This window comes from Notamacropus eugenii, chromosome 5, assembly GCF_028372415.1.
Source record: "Notamacropus eugenii isolate mMacEug1 chromosome 5, mMacEug1.pri_v2, whole genome shotgun sequence".
In the NCBI taxonomy this organism is placed as follows: Eukaryota; Metazoa; Chordata; class Mammalia; order Diprotodontia; family Macropodidae; genus Notamacropus; species Notamacropus eugenii.
In genome coordinates, this window is record NC_092876.1 from 405,397,771 (window position 1) to 405,420,728 (window position 22,958).

General features: G+C 38.8%; 1 protein-coding gene and 1 pseudogene across 3 annotated transcripts in view; one reads left to right on the plus strand and one right to left on the minus strand.

Moving 5' to 3' along the window:
* The first annotated feature begins 231 nt into the window (after positions 1–231).
* TMEM131 (transmembrane protein 131) overlaps positions 232–22,958 on the plus strand; it is a 274,693-nt gene continuing 251,966 nt past the window's right edge. For 2 of the 3 annotated variants that reach the window (XM_072614595.1, XM_072614597.1), the window contains exon 1: positions 233–539. In XM_072614595.1, coding sequence (XP_072470696.1) covers positions 341–539 — 199 coding nt within the window. In that variant the 5' untranslated portion in view covers positions 233–340. Of the gene's footprint in view, positions 540–22,958 lie in introns of all 3 variants that reach the window. The other variant, XM_072614596.1, reaches the window with a different exon arrangement.
* LOC140506922 (L-lactate dehydrogenase A chain pseudogene) lies at positions 6,591–7,747 on the minus strand (annotated as a pseudogene).

Sequence of the window (22,958 nt, forward strand, 5' to 3'; positions counted from 1 at the left end):
TTTCCAGTATGGCGGCCCGACGTGCGTGACCCGGCGCTTCTGCTACCTCAAGTACTTGTGGGCGATGCCGCGTCCGTGAGTGACACACTCGCTCTTTCACACACGGACACCCCACACGCCCGGAGCCCCGAGCCCGGACACGGATCCTCTCGAACCCAGCCCTCGCTCTCGCCCGCTCTCCTCTCCCGGCTCCTTCCAGCGCCGGCGGCCGGAGCCGGAGCCCGCGGCGGCGACGGCGCCTCCTCCTCCCGCCTCGTCCTGCGCCTCGGATCCGAGACGCGCCCGGCGCTAAGCAAGGCTGCCCGGAGCCCGCGGCGGCGGCGGCCCCCGGCCGGGGAGGATGGGGAACCGGGAGGGAGGAGGAGCGGGAACCGCCGCCGCCGCCGCCGCCGAGCCCTGCCCCTTCGCTTCTTCCCGGGCGGTCCGGGAGGCGTCCGCGGCCCCCAGCGGGCGCCCGCCGAGCCCGGCCGCCTGCCTCATGGGAGCGCTGCACCTGGTCATGAGCCTCATCGTGGCGGCGGCGCGGGCCGAGAAGGAAGGTGGGTGACAGCGGCGCTCCTCTCCTCCTCCTTCCCGACCCCGGGGAGCGTCCCCGCCACCGGCGCCCCCTCCCCGCTTCGGGGCGGGCGCGGGGCGAGGGTGCTCCGGAGAGTGGCAAAGACCTGGTGGCTGTCACCCGGCAGCCCCCTTGCCCCGGGTCGCTGTCACTCCCTCCGCGCCCCTCGTGCGCTTGGGATCCCCGACTGCAGGGGCGGGTGTCTGTACGGCGGGCGGGGGTGGGGGGGTGCCAAGGGCTGAGTCCTGTGCGTTCCGAGCCCGGGGCCGCCTTGGAGCCGGTGTAGCCCGGACTTGTTCGGGGCCGCAGGGATGGTTTTACTTGGTGGGTCCTGTCACTGCCGTTCCAAACTTCCTGAGTTGCTGCGTGTGTGTAGCGTGTGTGAGTCTATGTGTGTGTGTGTGAGAGTGTGTATGTGAGTGTGTGTACACATGTATGTGTGAGTGGGTATATGTCTGTGTGAGTGTGTACATGTATGTGAGTGTGTGTACATGTATGTGTGAGTGGGTATATGTCTGTGTGAGTGTGTACATGTATGTGAGTGTGTGTACATGTATGTGTGAGCGTGTGTGTATGTGGGAGTGTGTGTACATGTATGTGTGAGCGTGTGTGTATGTGTATATGTGTGTGAGTGTGTATGTGAGAGTGAATGTGTGTACATGTATGTGTGTCTGTGTGTACATTGTGAGTGTGTCTGTGTGCGCGTGTCTGTGAGAGTGTGTCTGTGTGTACATGCATGTGAGTGTGTGTGAGGGTGCGCTCGCCCCTCGGCACGGCGTGGAGCCCGGCGCGGAGCCCGGCGCTTCCCTCAGAGTGCATGGCTGTCGGTAGTCGGGCCGCTTTATTTTGGTTTCCCCTGCAGCTTGCGGGGCAGGCCGTCCGGAGTGACAGGCAGGAAATGGAAGGGCAGGCTGTAAAGCGGCGCTGGTGGGCGCTGGGGAGGGGGCGGGCTGGGCTTTGATCTGGGCCCCTTCCTTGAAGCGGGGAGGTCGCTCTCCATCTCCAGTTTCTTCAGCTGCCACCCGATCAGTTTGCTGAATTGACTTCAGACTCAGTTGTTTAGATTCTCATTCATGAAGGGTTGTTCCTACTCCAGAAGTTAAACCAGGGACAGAGTTTTACTTAGGTTTCCGGTTACTTTAAATCACCGCGTTCTCTGCCTAGTGCTGTGTTTACTTTGGAAATACTTTAAATCACCCCCCCCCCCCCCCCTTTGCAGTGTTACATTCGCTTTTGAAAAACAGTCTTTGTAAATACTGTCAGTACACATATCAGGTTTCTCATTTGTAAGCCTCTTTGTGTCATTTATAGTTGAGGTGAATATTTGTTTCTGAAAGCCTGTTTCTTGTTCATTTTTTAAGACAAGTAAAGCGTAGGAAAAACTGAATTCTTTAATGTTTTAAGCTATTTTATACCTTGGAAGTCTGTAAATAGCTCAAGAGGTATGGTTTTGGATTGTTGGTGTGACAGAATTTTGGACTCTAGGATTTAGGGCTAGAAGGGACCTTGGGACTGTGAGGGAAAGTGATGACTTCGGTCAGAATTGAGGGTCAAATCCTGGCTCTGCCATTTACTACCTGTGTGACCTTGGCGTAGTTCCTTTAACTTCCCTATCTGTAAATGCGCTGGATGTGCTTTGAGCTCCCTTCTGTCCCTAAAATCTATGAAACAGTGTTGCTTTTTGCAGATGGTGAAAGTGAGGCCCAGAGAGGGAGACTTGACTATTTGCTCAGGGTGACAAGAGATACAAGTCACAGAGCTGAAGTCAAATCTAGGTTCTTTAAAATATTATGTATACCACATGGGTGTTTGCCCATTGAAACTTGTGTGTTCACCTGACAGCTTGGAGAGGAAGTGGAGCTAAAAGTAAAATTTCAGTATCAAAGAGGCCAAAGCCACCTTCCCTTTTTATACTCAATACTATTTTAAGATTAAATTGTGAGTCTCACAAAATAACTTTTCTAAGGCCACTAGTGCAAAATCAAACCTTGACTTTGATTCGGTTTGCTTTTTTTTTGTTGGAGACACAAACGTGGCACAAACCAAATTAGAGCAAAGTGTGAAAGTAGGTAGTTTTTTCTATCTACTTTTCATTTTGGAGTTTTGCAGTAAGATTAATTTGGCTTTCTGAAATGTAACTTTTTATACTAAGCTTAATTGGTATTCATAATGTCAGATTTATCAAGGATGCTAATCTTTGTTTAATTGTGCTAGTGAAACTTCCAGGTTGAATCCAGCTTCCTTTGGATTGTAAAGCTTTCAGTAGGAGGACTCCTTTATAGCGCCTAGCACACTAATAAACACATAGTGGACCCTTAGTGCTTGTTGAATTATTAAAAGTAGACTCCTACTGTCATAGAGCTAGACCTGTAAGGGGCTGCTGAGGCCCAGGGAGATTAAGTCACCTGCCCAAGTTCACCCAAGTAGTAAAATTACAGTCTGAATTTGAACCCAGGTTCTCAAACCCTAATTTGTTCCTTAGAGACTACTAGAAATGAAGTGTATGCCTGATAACATTTGCTGATACGCTGTTTTTGTTTTTTGGTTTTTTGTTTGTTGTGCTTTTTGTGCCTTTAACTTCATTTGACACACTAAATCCCTAAACAGGGACGGTTAAATGAACAAAACGCACTTGGTAAAAAAAAAAAGTGCCCATACAATCTATTTGCTAATGTTGTCTATTAGGTTAGTTTGTGAGATTTATTTCCCTTGTTTGTGTATATGTACTACAACTGTACTGAGTTGTGGTTGAATCAGTAGCTCTTAATGTATTATATGGTTGTTGTTCTGTCAACAAGCATTTATTAAGAGCTTATTTCAATGTGTGAGGCATGTGCTAAATTCTGGGGATACGAAGAAAGGCAAAGCACTATTTCTTCCTCAGGGACCTCATATTCTGATGAGGCAGACAGCAGGCAAATGGCTATGTATGTACAAACTATGTACAGAGTAGATGGGAATCTTAGAGGAAAGACACTAGTGGGGAGTGAGGGAGCCCAGGAAAGACCTTTCAGTGAAAAGTAGAATTTGATCTCAATCTTGAAACCTAGAGAGCTTGATGTAAGTGAAGAGGAACTTGGTTGAATCTAGTTGCTAAGTTTTCCAACAAGGAATCTCCAAAAGTTAGTGGCTTACCCATTTTTCCACTTTGATTCCTATTTTATTTGAGCAAAAGAAACTGATTTTCTTACCTGAAAAGACCAGCGAACAATAATAATGAGTCTGAGCAGGTAAATCTCTACACGGGTCTCAGTAAGTCTATAAATAGGCTGAGTGCTACAACGTTTTGTCCTGAACACTACATTTTGTCATGCCTGTTTCAAAAGTAGGCAAATATTTTAAACTTTCTCCTTTTTTAAGAGTCTACATGTATTTTCAGTTACGGGCTTACAGTGTATTCTGTTACTGTATTGGGATTTTTCCTCCCCATTAGAAAGTGCACAGTTTTTTTTTTTGTTTTTTTTTTTTAATGATTGGAAATCTCTGTTATGGAGGACTTTAGAGCAAGGCTGGTCAATATCTGCTTGTTAATATTTCATACAAGTATGTTTTAATAATTTAAAAACTCACTATGATGACTGCTCACAAGCTTAGTTGTTATCTAATATAGTTTGTTTAGCATATTTCATGCTTGGACTAGACCATACTAGTCTATTTGGTTCACTATCAGGTCACACACATCTTTTACTGGTTGCTCTCTATCTGCCCATTGATTGGAGAGTCAAGTACATCATTAATTTGCAAGAACAGAACTTTGAAGATGTTTTGGCTAGCTCAGCTTACCCAGAGGTAAGCTGTATTGCTGTATTTCTGCAGTTCCAGTCTCATTCTGCACTGTTTTCAGGAATTTTCTTAATTCCAGGAATGGTGAAGATATTTTTTATACATTTCTTGAAATGATGCTTGGAATTTATGCAACAAATAATTAATAACAGCAAATATATGATATTGTCCTCGTACTCGGTCATGTAAAAATCATATTTTTTTCTGAAAAATGAATTCCAAGAAATTTTTGGTATATTATTAATGACTCTAAAGTGCATAGTTTATGTAATTAAAATGAACTGATGATACATAGAAGTTTGGGGTGAGGGGCACAAGTTTTTCAGAAATATGATTCTTTCCAGCTTGCTAGCTTTATAGATGCTTTTTTTGCCTTTTATTTTGTCAAGTGCTGTGATTTCATCAGTATGGGAAACTGAGTACCTTCCTCTAATGCAGATTGCTGAAAATATAATTTTAAAAGACTTACTTAAGATGCTGAGAGGTTAAGCAAGAGCACATGGTCATACAGCTAATGTGTGTCAGTGTCAAAATTAGATCCATGCTTTTCTGATTCCATCTGTACATTGTGCCAGGCTGGTTCTCTATTATATATACTATGATATCTTTATGGAATCAATTCATACAATCTTAAAGCTGGAAAATAAGGTTTAGAGGCTATGTATCTTGCTCAAAGTCACACATGATGAGATTCGATCCCAAGTCCATGACTCTAAATTCAGGACTCTTTCCATTATGCCACTGGCCTTTCAGATTTTAGTAGCATATTTGACATTAATTGGTAGTCGATGGCAGGCTAACTTTAGGAGCATGGTCTTTATTAGATCAGTTACATTGTTTGCCAGGGTTTCTTTCTCCCTACCCCCTCAAGTATGAATTAGATTGTAATTAATGTGTCTTCCTTTGTAGCAGCTTGCTAAGAAGTTAGTTAGAGACTGTTAAAGGCTGCCTGACAGTGAAGAATTGTTTTCAGCCATGAATGAGATTTTAAATATCTTTCTGTATCTATCTGTCTGTTCATATATATGGATGTATGCATGTGCATGCCTGTGTGTATCTATCTGTCTGTTCATATATATGGATGTATGCATGTGCATGCCTGTATGTATATATGTGTATATATGTAAACACATACACACACATATGAAAGCCTAAGCATTTATAAACACATACACATACATGTGAAAGCCTAAGCATTTTATAAGGGTGTTATATTTGGGGGCTTAAGTGCATATCCCAATTAATAAATCCTTTTTAGTTGCTACTTAAGTGTGCCCTTATGGTTTCGCCTGTCTAAAATGAATTTGGAGTTGCTTCTGAAATCTGTTTTGGCAGTTAAATATACCATTTATCACTTGAAAGCACATATTTTTCCCCCTGCTTCCTCAAAATTGATGTAATTATATGTTTTTGGAAAGATATCACCTCCTTTCTTGTTCATAGTTGTTATGTATGTGGATTGAGAACGCCAAGAAAAATAGATTCCATAAATCTTCCAAATGAAATGAGTGGGTAGGTAACTCTCCTGTAATTTTTCATTTAGAGTAGCACAGTGAATTTCTGTAGAAACACATATTCCTTGCAAGGTGTTTGACAGTATGGAAATTAGTACTGACTTATATTTGCCTTCAATTGTCTGACATATTTATGTTTTAGACTGATCTTGTCAAATCCACTGACCTTTTCTAACTGGGCCTCATGCAGAAATGAAGGTGATGTAACATATACTATATCAGTTTTTATTTTTTTAATTTTTTTTATCAGTTATTTGTTGTTTATTCAGTATTTAGGGTTAGTATGACACTTGAGGAATTGGTTGCATTGTTGTACGTATACAGATCTTTTTATATAGTATGGAAGTTTACAACTATTGATATATATATAGGCAGACAAAATCAGGTCCTCTAGAAAGGTGATACATGGGGGCCATGCTGTAGTGTCCTAATGGAGGGGAGCACAAAGGTAATCAATGCATCACTAAAGAATTACTACTGTATGGTGTTTTGTATCCAGGAGTGTTGTCTTCTGGACCTAAGGGAACTTGTAGCACCTACATACAAGGCAGGTAGTTTATATACCTGTGGGGCACTGGCTGTGCTTGACACCAGCCACTGAGACTATACAGGTCATATTCAGCATCATATGCAAACTACAACAGGATTCTATTCCCCATTTCTAACTTTAGGAAGAAACTAGAATGTGTTCACGGGTTTTACACTTCTGGTGTTTAGTCCCTAATCAGAGGAAGGATTTGGTCTATCTGAGAACCAGATCATACGTAACCCCTCAACCCCTGTCCTGTTCTCTTTATGGCAGCACATTCCAAGGCTTTAAAATTGCAGCTCCTTCTGGATTCCCCAAAGAGTATCTGCGCTCTTCTTTAAACGGCTCTCTTCCTCTGGATTCAGGTTGACCTTCACCACATCTGAAATGCCATTCTGCCCCAAGACACATGGGACACTAAGAAAGACATCCTCTTTAATGCCATATAGGCCCTTAATCATGGTGGAAATTGGATGCACTCTCCTAAGATTCTTCATAATGCTTTCTGCCAGATCTGCCACAGACAAGCCAATGGCCCAGGAAGTGTAGCCCTTCAGTTTGATTACCTCATAAGCACTTTCAACCACCTGTTTATGAACATCTTTCCAATTTTCTGCATCAGCATCAGTTCCCAAAAAAGCATAAAGATTCTTTAGAGACACACCAGCAAGATTCACACTGCTCCACACAGGAACACTGGAGTCTCCATGTTCCCCAAGGACCCATCCATGATAACTTAAAGAATGGACACCAAGTCTCTCCCTCATTAGGTAATGGAAACGGGCAGAATCCAGATTGCAACCACTTCCAATAACAAGATGTTTAGGAAAGCCACTTAGCTTCCAGGCCACATATGTCAAAATATCCACTGGATTGGAAACAATAAGCAGCTTGCAATTAGGGCTGTATTTAACAATATTGGGAATGATGAATTTAAAGATATTCACATTATGCTGGACCAAATTAAGACAACCTTCTCCCTCTTGTTGACGTGCCCCAGCCGTAACAATGACCAGCTTTGAGTTTGCAGTCACATTGTAGTCTTTGCCAGAAACAATCTTTGGCGTTTTGAGGAAAAGGCTGCCATGTTGGAGATCCATCATCTCTCCTTTTAGTTTGTCTTCTACTACATCAACTAGGGCAAGTTCATCAGCCACTTCTTTTGTTAAGATACTAATGGCACATGCCATGCCAACTGCACCAACCCCAACAACAGTGATCTTGTTCTGGGGAACCTGGTCCTCCTTTAGGACATTCAAGATAAGCTGATCCTTGACAGTTGATGCCATTTTGGAGGGTAGCTGGGGGGATAGCTGGTCAGGCTGCGAAAGTTCTGAGATAGATGTGAGGTTGCTGCTCCCAGGCTCGGACCGCTATGTCAGTTTTTAAAAACTTGGCTTCTATGACACTGTATTTTCTTTGCATTTCTCTACTCATATCTCTGTCTTTTTTTGTTGGTTGTTCTTCCCAACCTTCCTTAACATGTGTGTTTGTATTTTTTTCCCTTGATGAACAGGTCCTATCTTATAACTTCAGTTATTAATCTCTATCCTAAATTTTATTTCTTGTCCCATCGCCTCAGCTCAACTCTGGCATTATATATTCATTTGCCTGCAGGACATTTCCACTTGGATTTCTTGCTATCAATTCAAACTCAGCATTGCTTCTAAGCAATGAACTTAAATTTTTTTCTAGCAAGTACTCTTTTTTATGTCCCCTAAAATTGTTGTTATTTAGTCTTTTTCAGTCTTGTTCAACTTTTTATGACCTCATTTCAGGTTTTTTTGGCAAAGATACTGGAATGTTTTACCATTTCCTCATTTTACAGATGGGGAAACTGAGGCAAACAGGATTAAGTGATTTGCCCAGGGCTAACAGCTAGTAAGTGCCTGAGGGTGGATTTGAATTTAGGAAGATGAACCATTGTGCCACCTAGCTGCCTACCTTGATATGTCACACAACAACTAAGGTAATGCTTTCAACATATAGTAGGTACTCAAATGTTCGTTGAATGAATGTCCTATAGTGAACTTTGTCATCTTTGTTGTCAAACAAAATTCTCGTCCATATCTCTTTGTCATTGACATGCTAGTTATTTCTGTCAATTCAGAATAGAAGGATTAGTCTACTTAGATCCTTCTCTTTCCTTAATTTTTTGTATCTCATCTGTTTTCAGTTCTCATCTATCCTTTTTAAATGCTCATTGGACCCACCCCTTAATATGCAGACTACTGCAGCAATTTTATTATCTCCATTCTTTCCCTACTCCTTCTACCTGATGCTCCATTGCTAGACTGATCTTGAAACAAAGTATTCCTCATGTTGCTTCCAACCTTCATTGCCCGGTCTGACTTCACAGGTTTTTCATGCGTTGACCCTACCCAACTGCATCTCTCATTATTCACTATCATAAATCCTTGTGACAGTTAAATTAACTTATCTCTCAAACATGCCATGTTAATTTTAAATTTCATACCTTCATTCCATATGTTCTCCTAGGTGTTCCCTTACACCTATTTAAATGCTTTCTATTCTTCAGCCTCAGTATCTGGTACCATCATTTCCAGCCACTTTAGCCCACAGTGATTTCCTTCTCCTGCACTTATCAAATTTATTTGGCACTTAATTCCTAGGCCACTTTATACTGTTACTTTACTTTCTCATGTATTTATGCCATCTCTCCTTAACTAGATTGCAGACTCCGGTAGAACAGGTAGTATGTTTTTAATATCTTACGTATCCTATAACACCTAGTGCATAAATTCAGTACATACATAAGAAAAGTATGGTTTGTTGCAAGAATTATTTTAAAATTATTTTACTCTTTGTCTTTCCTTTCACTTAATGATATCTGTAAAGGGACTGGATCTAGACTATTCAGTTTTATTAAAAGATCAGAGAGAGAATGGTGCCAAGACTGTATAAAGCAAATATCATCTTGATTTTCAAAAAAAGGAAGAAAATGGAGTCTGTGTAAAAGCAAGTATTGTCTTGAATTTCAAGAAAGGGAAGAAAATAGAGCCCATGAAGTTTAAGCAAATGGGCTTGATTTTTATTCCTGGAAAAATTTTAAAGTGTGTAATTAAAGTGGTGTTTAGTGAATCTAGAAAAGGAAGGTGTGATCATAAAAAAACCAACATGGCTGCCTCAAGATCTGGTCATTATTAACTTTTTTTGATAAGGTCATTATTAGATGTGTAGATTAAGGTAATGCTGTGTGTGTATGTTTTTATATATATATATACACACATACATACATACATACATACATATATGTGTGTGTATATATGTGTGTATATATATGTGTATATATATATATATATACATATATATACACACATGCATATAATATATGGCGAGAGAGAGGCTAAGACAGAAAGAGAGACACAGAGAGGCCGAGCAAGGAGAGAAAGAACGAGTGTTGTAGTTTTGCTTAGATTTTTAGCAAAATCATTTGACAAGTTCTCATGTTATTTTAGTGGACCAGATTGGCTAGATGAGGTAGATTCAGAACTGGTTGTGGCTGGCAAAGAGTAGTCATTAATGATTCATTGTCAGTTTGGAAGGAGCTTTCTAGTAAAGTGCCCAGACTCTGTCCTTGTTCTTTGTTGTAGATGATAGGAAGCAAAAGGATAGCTAATGTGCTAATATCTGAAAAGATTTCACTAATGTAATAGTGATTACCCTAATATAATGATACAAAATATAGATATGTGTAAAGTTCATCATTTGAGTTCAACAAATCAATTTTATGAGCATGATATGGGGGAATGCATAGCTGTTGTCTAAAAAACATCTGAAGCTTTCAGCTTAGTGTAAGTCAGCAGTGATATGTTAGCTTAAAAACCTCATATTAGGCTGCCTTAGAGAAGGCATGCTGTCCTGGATTCTACCATATAAGGACTAGTTGAAGGAACTGCTAAAATATTTAGCCTGGGAAAGAGAAGACTATAGGTAGGAGTGGATATGTTAGCAAGCTTTCAAGTGTTTATAGGGGGACCATGTGGAGGAGTAATTAAAACTGTTTGCTTGACTTCAGAGGATAGGACTATGACCAGAACAAATGGAAACTGGAGAGAGACAAATGTAGATTTGATGTTAGGAAAGACTTCTTGATAGTTAGAGCTCTTTAAAAGTTAAATGATTTGCCTTAGAAAGTACTGGGGTCTCTCTCAATAGGGATTTTCGAGTAAAAGCTGGATGACCATTTGTGTTGTATATCATAGATTTTTGTTCAGGTAGGAACTGGTTGGTCTAGATGTTAGCTGAAATGCTCCTCAGATTCTGTGAAACTCATCCAAAGTTCATGATTCAGAGCCACTTGCAACCTTAATCTGGAATGGACCTGAAAAACACCCAAGGAAAACTTGGGGAGACACGCATTTGCTTTCCATTTGAAGTGGTATTTTAGCCTATGCTATCACTTCTTACTACTTGTATTTTAAGATTGTTAGTCCAAATAGCAAAAAAATTTTTGACATACTAAAGCTGCCAAATAACCTTTAATCAGGAACTAATATGGAATATGAGTATTAAAGCATGTTTAGTTTCTTTTATTGTGTATGCAGTCGGAAGAAAATAGGACTTGTCCATTTTTTAGATTATTTGAACTTGGTTTAATGTGAAGGTTGTTTTAAATAAAGTGTTCTTTTCCAAAAGCTTTTTCTTCACTTTTTATCAATTTGCTAGCCATTAAAATAGTTTAGAATTAGTGAGCAGTTCATTCCTACATCTCGTGAACTACTAAAAACAAATAGAGGCATGGAAAATCCTAGTTGTTAAATAATTTTAATTATGTTTTGTATCTGAATGCATTCTTTTTTTTCCTTAAAATTTTGCAGTCTAAGCTACCTGATTGTTTTGTTTAGGCCAATGTTAAAGTAGTGTGTGACAAAAGAAAATATATGTCTCATGAATTTGGGGGGAATGGTAATATAATTCTTCTTCTGGATGATGAAAACAATATTTTGGTGCCTTTTAATGAAGTCTTTTCTTCCTGCCCTTAAAAAAGCCTACTAGTTATCTGGAGACTCTCAATGAGAGTGATTTGGAGATTATGAGATGGTTGAATGAGTTCTGTTCAGAGCATCTATTCAGAAGAATCTCATATAGGGATTTGGGGGAAAGGTAATTTCTTGGGCAAAAGAAGATCTTGATCTTCAGATTAGAGTAGGAGCTGTACATCAGAGCATGGGTTTGAGGATGAACAAATCATGGCTTAAGCTGGATGGGAGAATTTTAGATAGGATGGATCATAGACTTAGAGTTGAAAGGGTCCTTTCATCTGGTCCAACCCATGTGAATAGCATCTGGCTAGAACTGGGCAGAATTCTTCTAAAATGTACTCTCATGGCTTGGAGTATGTAGCATCAGGGAAGTGAGGTATTGACTTTACTTAAAGGGAAAGAGTATATGGGTACAGTGCCAGGGTATGCAGGGAGAAGGGTAGTGTCAGAAGTAGGAAATGGTCATCAGCAACTGGGTGTGGTAGCTCTCTCAGGAAGCTAGCCAAGCAAGTTTAGTGAACCAGAAGATCAGAGATTCAGTAGTTCCAACCATGGTTAGAAATTGGTGGCATTTAGAATATAGCAAGAAATTTGGGCCTGGGGGAAATATTTTTCCTGGATATGTTTACAGAAGAAGATTATTCTATTCAGGAAGCTGATGAGGTCTGCAAAATCCAGGGTCTAGGGTAGGTTTCTTAAAGCCTCTAGCTTTGTACAGAGTGGAAAGAATACTGGTTTTTAGAGTTGATGGTGTAAGATCAAATTCTGATTTTGATACTTTATTGTGTGACTGACCTTGGACAAAAGTCTCTTTAACTTTTCTTGGGTAGAAAATCAGGGAATTGGACTAGATGATCTTTAAGGTATCTTCTAACTAGAGGATACTGTGATCTTGTGGTCCTCTGGTTAGTGGGAGGAATGAAATTTAAAATCTGAAATAATAGTAAGAAGCCCACTAGAGATTATAAATGTGCTAACAGATAATCAAATTAATTGTAGTTGTATCTGCTACTGACATAGGAAAAGTTTTTATCTTTCTTGGGTTAGGTCCTTTAGATATTTGAGTGCTCTGGATGTTTCTATTGCTTATCTTATTCTCATTTATTTTCTTTATAGAGGTCTCATTAAAATTGACTCACCCTGTTTATATCTTTAGTATTAGGTCTTTTTACATTTTATATGTTACATTAAAGCCATGTATAGATCTGGAAAAAAACAGCTAAAACTGTTCTCCATTCACTTTAATGAGTTTCGCTTTTAGTAGATCTTTTTTTTTTTTTTACTGGACAAAACTTTTAAAATATTTTTTCCAATTATATGTAAAAATAATTAAAAAATTTTTTTTGACTTCCAGATTATCTCTTTCCCTTCCTCCTCATGCCCTCTCTTCCCCACCCCCCATTAAGAAGGCAAGCAGTTTGATATAGGTTATACAGGGTCAGTTCTACAAAACTTATTTCCATATTAATCATGTTGTGAAAGAACATAGACCCTCCTCCCCAAACCTAAGAAAACTAAAGAAAGTGAAAAAAAAAACTGTGCTTCGATCTGCATTCAAGCTCCATCAGTTCTTCTTCTGAAGGTGAGTAGCACTTTTTATCATGAGTCCTTTGGAATTGTCTTGGATCATTGTATTGCTGAAAATGGTGAAGTCAGTCACAGCTGGTCATCATACAGTGTTGCTGTTACTGTGCACAGTGTTCTCCTGGTTCTGCTCGTTTCACTTTGGGATTTTTCTTAAATCCTCTTGCTCATTTATTATAGCACAATTTCATCACAATCATATGCTATAACTTGTCATTCTCCAATCAATAGGCATCCCCTCAATTTCCAATTATTTGCCACCACAAAAAAAGCCACTATAAATGTTTTTGTACAAGTCAGTCCTTTTCTTTTTTTTTTTTTTTTTTTTTTTATATTTTTGGGTACTTTCTAGTGGTATTGCTGGGTCAGAGTGAATACGTGATTTTGTAGCTATTTGGGCATATCTTCAAATGACTCTCTGGAATGGTTGGATCAGTTCACAACTCCACCAGTAGTGCTTTAGTGTCCCAATTTTCCCACATACTTTCTAAAAGTTGTCATTTTCCTTTACTTTTATATTAGCTAATCTGATAGGTGTAAGGTGGTACCTCAGAGTTTTAATTTGCATTTTTCTACTGGTGATTTAGAGCATTTTTTCATATGACTATAGATAGGTTTTATTTCTTTGTTTGAAAACTCCCTGTTCATATCCTTTGACTATTTATCAATTGAGGAATGACTCATAATCTTATAAATTTGACCCAATTCTCTATATAATTGAGAAAGGAGACCTTTATCAGAGAAACTTGCTGTGAATTTTTTCTCAATTTTGATTCTTAACTGTATTTCTCTCTATACTATTTTCCACCATTTATCCTTCTCTCTCTCTCTCTCTTTTTCTCTCGTCTTTCAACTCTTTTACCCTGTCCATCTTCAAAAGTGTTTTGCTTCTGACTACCACATCCCACAATCTGCGTTTCCTTCTTCTCTTACTCCCTTCCCTTCATACTTCTCTGTGGAGTAGGATAAGTTTCTATACCCAGCTAAGTATGAATGTTATTCTTTATTTGAGCCAATTCTAATGAGAGTAATGGTCAAGTGTAGTTTACCAACACTACCTCCTATCTTCCACTCCATTAGATGATTTGCCCCATTCTACTTGTCCCTTTCCCTCTTCTCCCAGTGCATCCCTCTTTCTCATGCCTTAATTTTATTTTTTTGGATATCATTCCATCTTAGTCAACTCACACTTATGCCCTCTGTCTGTGTATACTCCTTTTAACTGCCATAATAATGATGAAGTTTTTGGAAGTTAATAAGTTTCCTCTTCCCATGTAGGAATGTAAACAGTTTAACCTTACTGAATTTCTTATGATTTCTCTGTGGTATTTACCTTTTTATGCCTTTCTTGAGTCTTGTTTTTCAAAATCAGATTTTATTTTCAGCTCTGGTCTTTCACTAGGAATGCTGGAAAGTCCTCTGTTTCATTAAATGATCATTTTTTCCACCTTAAAAGGATTGTACTCAGTTTTGCTGAGTAGGTGAAAGCAACTCCTTTGCCTTCTGAAATATCACATTCCAAGTCTTCTGATACTTTTAAGGAGAAGCTGCTAAATCTTGTGTTTTCCCAACTGTGCCTCTTTGATATTTGAATTGTTTCTGGTTGCTTGCAGTATTTTCTCCATGACCTGGGAGCTCTGGAATTTGGCTTTAATATTTCTGGGAGTTTTCATTTTGGAATCTTTTTCAGGAGGAGATTGTTGATTTCTTTTGATTTCTATTTTACTCTCTGGTTCTATGATATTAGGCAGTTTTCCTTGATAATTTCTTGAAATATGATATTTAGGTTCTTTTTTTTTTGACTGAGATGTTTCACATTTTCTATTCATTCTTTTAATTTTGTTTTATTGTTTCTTGATGTCTCATGTCCATTCTGATTTTTAAGAAATTATTTTCTTCAGTGAGCTTTTATACCTCCTTTTCTCCTTGGCAAATGCTGCTTTTTAAGAAGTTCTCTTCAGTGATTTTTTTTTTAATATATTTTTTCACATTTGGCCAATTGTACTTTTTTAAGGAACTCCTCAATGGTTTTTTTTTTTTTTGTGCTTCTTTTACCAAGTCCTTTGCATAATTTTGCATCACTCATTTCTTTTCCCAGTTTTTCCTCCACTGCCCTTATTTGATTTTTAAAAACCTTTTTGAGCTCTTCTCGGGTTTTTTGGGGGCCTAAGATCAATTCACTTTTTTTTTTTTTTTTGAGGCTCTGCATGTAGCTGCTTTGATTTCATTGTCATCCTCTGAGCTAGGGTCTTGATCTTCTCTGTCACCATAGTTTCTTTGTATGGTCAGGTTATTTTGTTGTTGTTTGGTCATTTTTCCAGCCTGTTTCTTGACTTACAACTTTATGTTAAAGTTGGGCTCTGCTCCCAGGGTGAAGGAGATACTGTCTAAAGTTTCAACTGCTGTTTTCAGGGCTAGTTCTGGGGGTATCACTTTTTCCAAGATGGTATGATCTAAGGATAGGTCACTACTCTCCTGGTCTATGGGAAATCTGTGAGCAACTATCAATACTCTTTTCCACCCTGAAACTGACCAGGGTCCCTGTTCCTCTGGGCCCTCAAGCACTAATGTGCTAACGTTTCTACTGGCCTTGGGATTGTGACCTAGAGCCTTGTATGGGCAATGCATCAGAATCTTGCAGCCAGTGCCAACAGCAGGTCCCCTGTAATCTTCTGAGCAGTTGTTCAACACTCTTACCATCTGCGAATGGTCAGAGAACTCCAGAAGCATCTGCTTCAATGACCCCCACCCCCAAGGCCTGCTGCTGGCTTGTCAGAACTACACTGTGCTGGACTGTGCTCCACTCTCACTCCAGTGAAACAGACCTTTCTTATCAACCTTCTAAGTTGTCCAGGCTGGAAAATTATTTCATTTTGTCCTTTTGTTGGTTCTGTCACTTCTTTTGAGGCATTATTTCTAAAGTTGTTTGAGGAGTAATTTGGGAGAGCTCAGATGAATTGCTGACTTTATTCTATCATCTTGGTTTTGCTTCGTCCATTAATTTTTTTTTAAATCATTCTGTTGTGCTCAGAAATTTTCAGGCATGATTGTGGAACAAAGCATCAAGTATATATTTTATGTTATCCTAATGGTGTGTCTAATATTGGTAAATATAAATATATAGGAATAAATTCGTGTATATACTTACATATTTTATTTTTGGAAGGAGAGTGCTTTGAATTCAAACTTCATACTTTTAAAATTGGACGTGTAATTTAATTGGTATGGAGAACATCCTATGAAGAAACTTCCTTTACCATTGCTGATATATCTGCTCTGTAACTTATAATTTTAGAGAGTTGCTTTGGACACAGGTTAAATAACTTGCCCAGAACCACAAAGAGAACTTGAATCCACATTTTCCTGACTTTCAGCACTAGCAAGCACTCTGTCTACTCCCTCATGCTGCTTATTATGTAGCATGCCACGTAGCTAGTATGTTGGAGGGCTGGAGGATGGGAGGATTTATACATCATTCACAGTGATTTGTCATAGATATTTTATTTGTTGGTTCTTAATAGCTATTGTTAGACTTCAAAAAATGAAACCTTTTTAAATGTCCTAGGTTTCAAAAGTTAACTAAAAATGTGAGCAGGATTAAAATCATCACAAAAGATATGGTGCAAATACAAATTAGTATTTTGTATGGAAGTTTCTTGGAGTTTGCTATTAGGATTTTTACTTTTTTTACCTTTGGCATTAGGAGCAGTAGATTTTCTAGAGAACTACCATTATTTGAAGGTTCTTTCTAATTCGAATCCCTTCTTTGAAGATCTTCAAGAAGAGACTGGATGATTGTTGGATATGTCATAGTGGAAATTCTTTTTGTGTATGGTTGAACTAAGTGGTCACTGAGGTCCATTCCAATTTGATTTTGTTAAGTTTGTGTCTTAATTGTAAAATTATTCCATAAAGAAAGGTTGCCAAAATAAGTGTTCTTCAAATGAAGTTTAAGATGTAGTTGGAATGGTTCTGCATGCTGCTTCCCTCCCCCACCCCCCCAAATTCCCAAGAAGTTGTAATATGTATAATGTAGCTGTGTCTAAAGTATTGTTTCCTGATAGCAAATAATTGAAAAAACAATGGTCATCACTACCAGAAAGTACTATCTTTTTTTATGGTATTGCATTGTGAGATTCTTTCATTTACTAGAATAAGTACTTGACGCGAAAGCAGAGAATCCAGGTCTATTGGACTCTTGGTTTTGTCATTTGTAACAACAGAAATACAATAAATATTTAAGATTTTACTGTGTACAGAACACTGTGCTGGGTTTGGGGCAGGACCCAGAGCTTGGAAAAGAATTGATACCAGCCCCCTTAGAGCTTACACTGTAATAATTGAAGCAAATAATCAGAGAATATTATGTGATAAGTGCATTAAACTTTCAAAACACTTTATGTGTTTAACCTTAGACAAGTCACTCTTCCTTTTGGGGGCTTCAGTATCAGTGGATTTGGCTTAGTAGTTAACTAGCATTTATTAAGTCTCTCTTATATGCCTACCACCACTGTGTTTAATTAATGTTTGTTGACTGTTTGGCCTGGCAGATATAAAAACAAAAATATTCTTTGAAGTATCTTACACTCCAGTGGAGGAGATAACAGGTACATAAGTATTTATAAAATAAATAAATGGTAGTTTTTGGGAAAGGACACTAGAAATAGGAAAGGCTTTATGTAGAAGGTGGCATCCGAACTGATTTTTTTTTTTTAAAGAAACTAGGTATTCTGAGAGGCAGAAAAGAGGAAGAAATGCATTCCAAGCTGACTTTAGACAGTGTTTTACATGGAGAGATAGATGGGGAGTGTCATGTAAGAGGAACAGCAAAACAGTGTGGATAGCCTGTAAAGTGCACGAAAAGGAGTATATGTAATAACAATAGGAAGATAAGTTGATTGTGACCAGCTCCAAATACCAGACAAGTTTATATTTGATCCTGGGGCAATAAAGAGCCAGTGGGGATTGTAAGCAGGGGAGTAACATTATCACACTAGCATTGGGAAAATCATTTGGGCATCTGTGTAGAGGATAGATTGTAAAGGGGAAAGACTTGAGACAGGGAGACTAATTAGGGGGACTGAATTAGTTCTGGCAAAAAGTGTTAAGGCCTGAATTAAGGTGGTGGCTTTGTGATTAGAGGGAAGAACCTGTGAGAAATGTTGTGGGAGTGAAATTAACAAGAGTTGACAATTATTTCTAAAGTTCATTCTAGAGCTGTGATACCATCATTTCGGGCAAAGTAGTTAAAAAAATATTCAGGTATGCAGTTAAGTGAAGTAGTTGAGCTTTGACATCTTCTGGTAGATACTTGTTAGGTTATTAAACTAGAGAATATATTGCTTAGTTTCATTATGTTTTGTCAGTTATGAACAACCTGAAGGATGGGAAATGATTTTTTTTTTTAAGTCAGAATTGGGGGTGGAGCCCAGATGGCAGGGTAAAAGCAGGGACTTCTCTGAGCTCTCCCCCAAAACCCTCCAAATACCTGTAAAATCACTCTAAACAAATTCTAGAGCTACAGAACCCACAAAATGACAGAATGAAACAAATCCCCAGCCCAAGACAACCTGGAAGCTCGACAGGAAGGGTCTTTCACATAGAGCAGGGAGCAGAGTACAGTCTGGCATGGGCTGCAAGGGCACAAACAGGCCTGAGCAGGCCTCAGGGGACTAAATCATTGGCAGCTGTGGCGGCTTTCAGACTTCTCAACCCACATACAACAGAAAGGTCAGTGGGAAAACTCTGTGGGACCTGGGTGAAAGAGGAGCATGGGGTCTGGCCTGGTTTGGCCCCAGCCCCAAGGTGATAGGGATGGGGGTGATGGCATTGGAGGCCAGCAGCAGCAGCAGAGAGACTAGCAGAGGAGGCTGCTTATGGAGCTCTGGGCCCACAGATGTTGGGGGATCAGGGAGCTGATACAAAATTCCTGAAGCCTTGGACAGTATATCCACCCCAGCCCCCACCCCTACTGGAAGCAGAGTCCTACTTTGACAAAGAGTTAGAAAGTCAAGTGTTTGGCTGGGAAGATGAGTAAACTTCATAAAAGAACTCAGACTATAGAATCTTACTTTAGTGACAAGGAAGATCAGGGCATATAACCACAGGAGGACAGCAAAGTCAAAGCTCCTACATCAAAAGCCTCCAAGAGGAATATGAATTGGTCTCAGCCCATGGAGAAGCTCAAAAAGAATTTTGAAAATCAAGTAAGAGAAATAGAAGAAAAATTGGGAAGAGAAATGAGAGTGATGCAAGAAAATCATGAAAATCAAGTCAACAGCTTGCTAAAGGAGACCCAAAGAAATACTGAAGAAAATAACACCTTAAAAAATAGACTAACCCAAATGGCAGAAGAGGTCCAAAAAGCCAATGAGAAAAAGAATGCCTTAAAAAGCAAAATTGGCCAAATGGAAAAGGAGATCCAAAAGCTCACGGAAGAAAATAATTCCTTAAAAATTAGAATGGAGCAATTATAAGCTAAGGACTTCGTGAGAAATCAAGAAATGATAAAACAGAACCAAAAGAATGAAAAAACAGAAGGCAATGTGACATATCCCATTGGAAAAACAAATGACCTGGAAAATGAATCCAGGAGAGATAATTTAAAAATTATTGGACTACCTGAAAGCCTGGATCAAAAAAAGAGCCTAGACATCATCTTTCAAGAAATTATCAGGGAAAGCTGCCCTGATATTCTAGAACCAGAGGGTAAAATAGAAATGGAAATAACCCACCAATTGCCTCTGGAAAAAGATCCTAGAAGGAAAATTTTGTACATAATTTCTGTAATTCAAAAATTTGCTTTAATGTGACTACTATTTCTTTTTAAGAAAGGAGTAAAAGTGTCGTGGTTTCTAGACACATTTTTGATTTGTTGGGATAGATTAAAGTACATATTTAAGAATTCATAGCTTTTGCAATGACATGGGAGAATATGGAAGATGAGGAACTTGAGAAAAGGAGATTATTAGGTGATGTAGGTTATTAATAAATCACTAAGATTTAATCATTTTTTGTTTAGGGGGACTTAAGTGTTTATGGTACCTTTTTTTAAAAAAAATTATTATTTTATTTGCTTTCAGTGTTCTACAATCACTTCCATATATCTTAGATTTTTTCCCCTTCCTCCCTCCTACCTCCCTGCTCCCTCCCTGAGATGGCATACAGTTTTATATAGGTTCTACACATACATTCCTGTTTAAATACATTTTCACCTTAGTCGTGTTGCATAGAAGAATTAAAATGAATGGGAGAAATCATAAAGCAAACCAAAACATAATACCAAAAAAAAAATGATCTGCTTCATTCTGTGATCAAATTCCATAGTTCTTTCCCTGGATGTGGAAGCCATTTTGCCTTAAGAGACCATTGGGAATTATTTAGATCCTTACATTGCAATGAAGTATTAAGTCTGGCAGAAAAATTCCTTGCACACTGTGGTTGTTACTATGTACAAAGTTCTCCTGGTTCTGCTCTTTTCACTCAGCATCAGTTCAGATATGTCTTTCCAAGACTCTCTGAAGTCTTCCTGTTCATCATTTCTTATAACACAATAGTATTCCATTACATTCATATACCACAATTTATTCAGCTATTCCCCAATTGATGGGCATCCCCTTGATTTCCAGTTTTTGGCCACCACAAAGAGAGCTGCTATAAATTTTTTGTACATATGGGACCCTTTTCCATTTTTATAATCTTGGGAGCGGGGGTACCTTTTTTTTTTCTTTTTTTTTTTTTTTAACATTTCCAAGATAAACTGTTCTCTAGCAAGTCTGCGACAGACTTGTATACTATGTTCATCTGCAACAGCAACGTAGTGACAAGCCTGAGCACATGCCTCAAATTGAGCAGCTGCTAGTACTGGAGAAGAGTGGGGGGTGGGGTAGAGTCCTATGTAGAGGAACCTGGGGAGTGACAGAAGTAACTGAACATTTTTTGGCCTCTAGCCAGTTCTTTTGTTGCGACATAGATGAAGTTCTTTGTTATCTTACGTGCAACTTATAACATCATATTTTAAAATATACTTTCTTTCAACCTTACACATTCTAGGGACTTGGTACTTTAGACATAACTGTCCCTATCTGAAATCTTGGCTCCACCTTGAACCAGTCTGTAGTGAACTTTCCTTGAAAGGGCCTTTTAAGAATAATCACTTTGACCTGAACAGCAGTATTGTAATGATAATCAACTGTGAAAGTCTTAGTGACTCTGGTCAGTATAATGATCCAAGACATCTTCAGAGGACTTACCATGAAAAATACCATTGTCTTCCAAAGAGCAAAGTGACAAGACTCTGACTCAGAAGTCAAAGCATTTTTTTCTCTTTTTACTTTTCCTGCCTCCTCCCCTCTCCCCACAGTGAGGCTACTGTGGAAATGTTGACTTCATAATGGGTATTATTTCTTGCCTTCTCAATGGGTGTGGAAGGAGGTAGAGGGAAGGAGAGAATTTGGAACTGAAAATAAAAACAAAAGATTAAAAAAAAATCACTTTGGGGGATCTAAACACCCTACATGAACAAAGGAACATGATAACTTTGCTTAGCAGAAATACAGTCTTTTTCTGTTATTTACATATTGAAATGTCGAAGTTCATAAGAGGAATGGGGTTTGGACCTGTGATTTCATGGCATAGGGAAGTTCTAGGTGAGGAGATTCCTTCTAGTCTCCTTCTCTGCATCTTATAGTTTTAATTGTCCAGAATAATGTATAAAACCACCACATTCTCAACTAGAACCAAATTAAAATGGAATTGGGAAATATTTAACAAGATTATTGAAAGTACAATAGAACACAGATAATGTAAATAAATGGTTTTCAAAGTCAATATGCCAACTACAGGAATCCTTATGTATTGATTAGTGGTTCCCATTCTATTTGAGTTTGATACCATAGATTTAGAATACTGAGAGTGACTTACCCAGGTTGACATAGCCAAATTCATAATAAAAAGGTGGGAACCCCAAGACCAAAATGGTATATTTATTAGCATAAAGATGTAACTATCTAGATTGTAACGCATACTCATGCTCTTTATAATTTGTTGAAAATTAAGCAAAGGAACAGAACCAAAAAATGGACAGGGAGAGAAATGTTTCAGCTGACAACTCCACAAGTGAAAAGGTTCTTCTGCTTCACCTACTACTTTCCTCTACTTCCCCTCCCCCCATCTCCCCTTTGCACGTGCGTGCACACACACACACACACACACACACACACACACACACACACACTCTTAGATGTTTAATAATAGGCAGCTTGGGGTAGTGAAGATAGAGACACCCTTGGAGTCCAGAAGATCAGGTTTTGACACAATACTAATTGCATGAACAACTCATTTTACTTAAGTGCCTCAGGCACTGTCTGAATTGCTGATTTGCATTAATAAAGGGTGTTTCCAGTGAGGTCATTTGCTGCTGCCTGGTTCTGCCCTCTTCCCCCACCCTCATCCCAAACCTCCAGGTGTTTAATAAATGCTTTATCATCATTAGGTGGTGCTCTGACAGCAGCAGTATAGCAGTGGTATCAAACTCAAATAAAAACAGGGGACAACCAAACTATATATAAATAAGAATCCCTAAAGGCTGTGTATTAATTTAGAAAACTACATATTACTACCTAAAACCATAAGCAAACATTATTTGTAATGGGGATAAGCCAGAAGCCTTCCCAGTAAGATCAAGAGTGAAACAAGGTTGCCCACTATCACCAATATTATTCAGTTTTGCATTAAAAATAATAGCAATAGAAATAAGAGTAGAAAAAGAAATGAAAGGAATAAGAATGGGCAGTAAGATAATAAAATTCTCTTTTTGCTGATGATATGATGATATACTTGGAAAATCCTAGAGATTCAACTAAAAAAGTTAGTTGAAACAATAATTTTAGCAAAGTAGTAGGATGGAGAATAAATCCACGTGAATCATCAGCATTTCCATATGTTACCAACAAAACCCTGCAAGGAGAGATAGTAAGAGATACCCC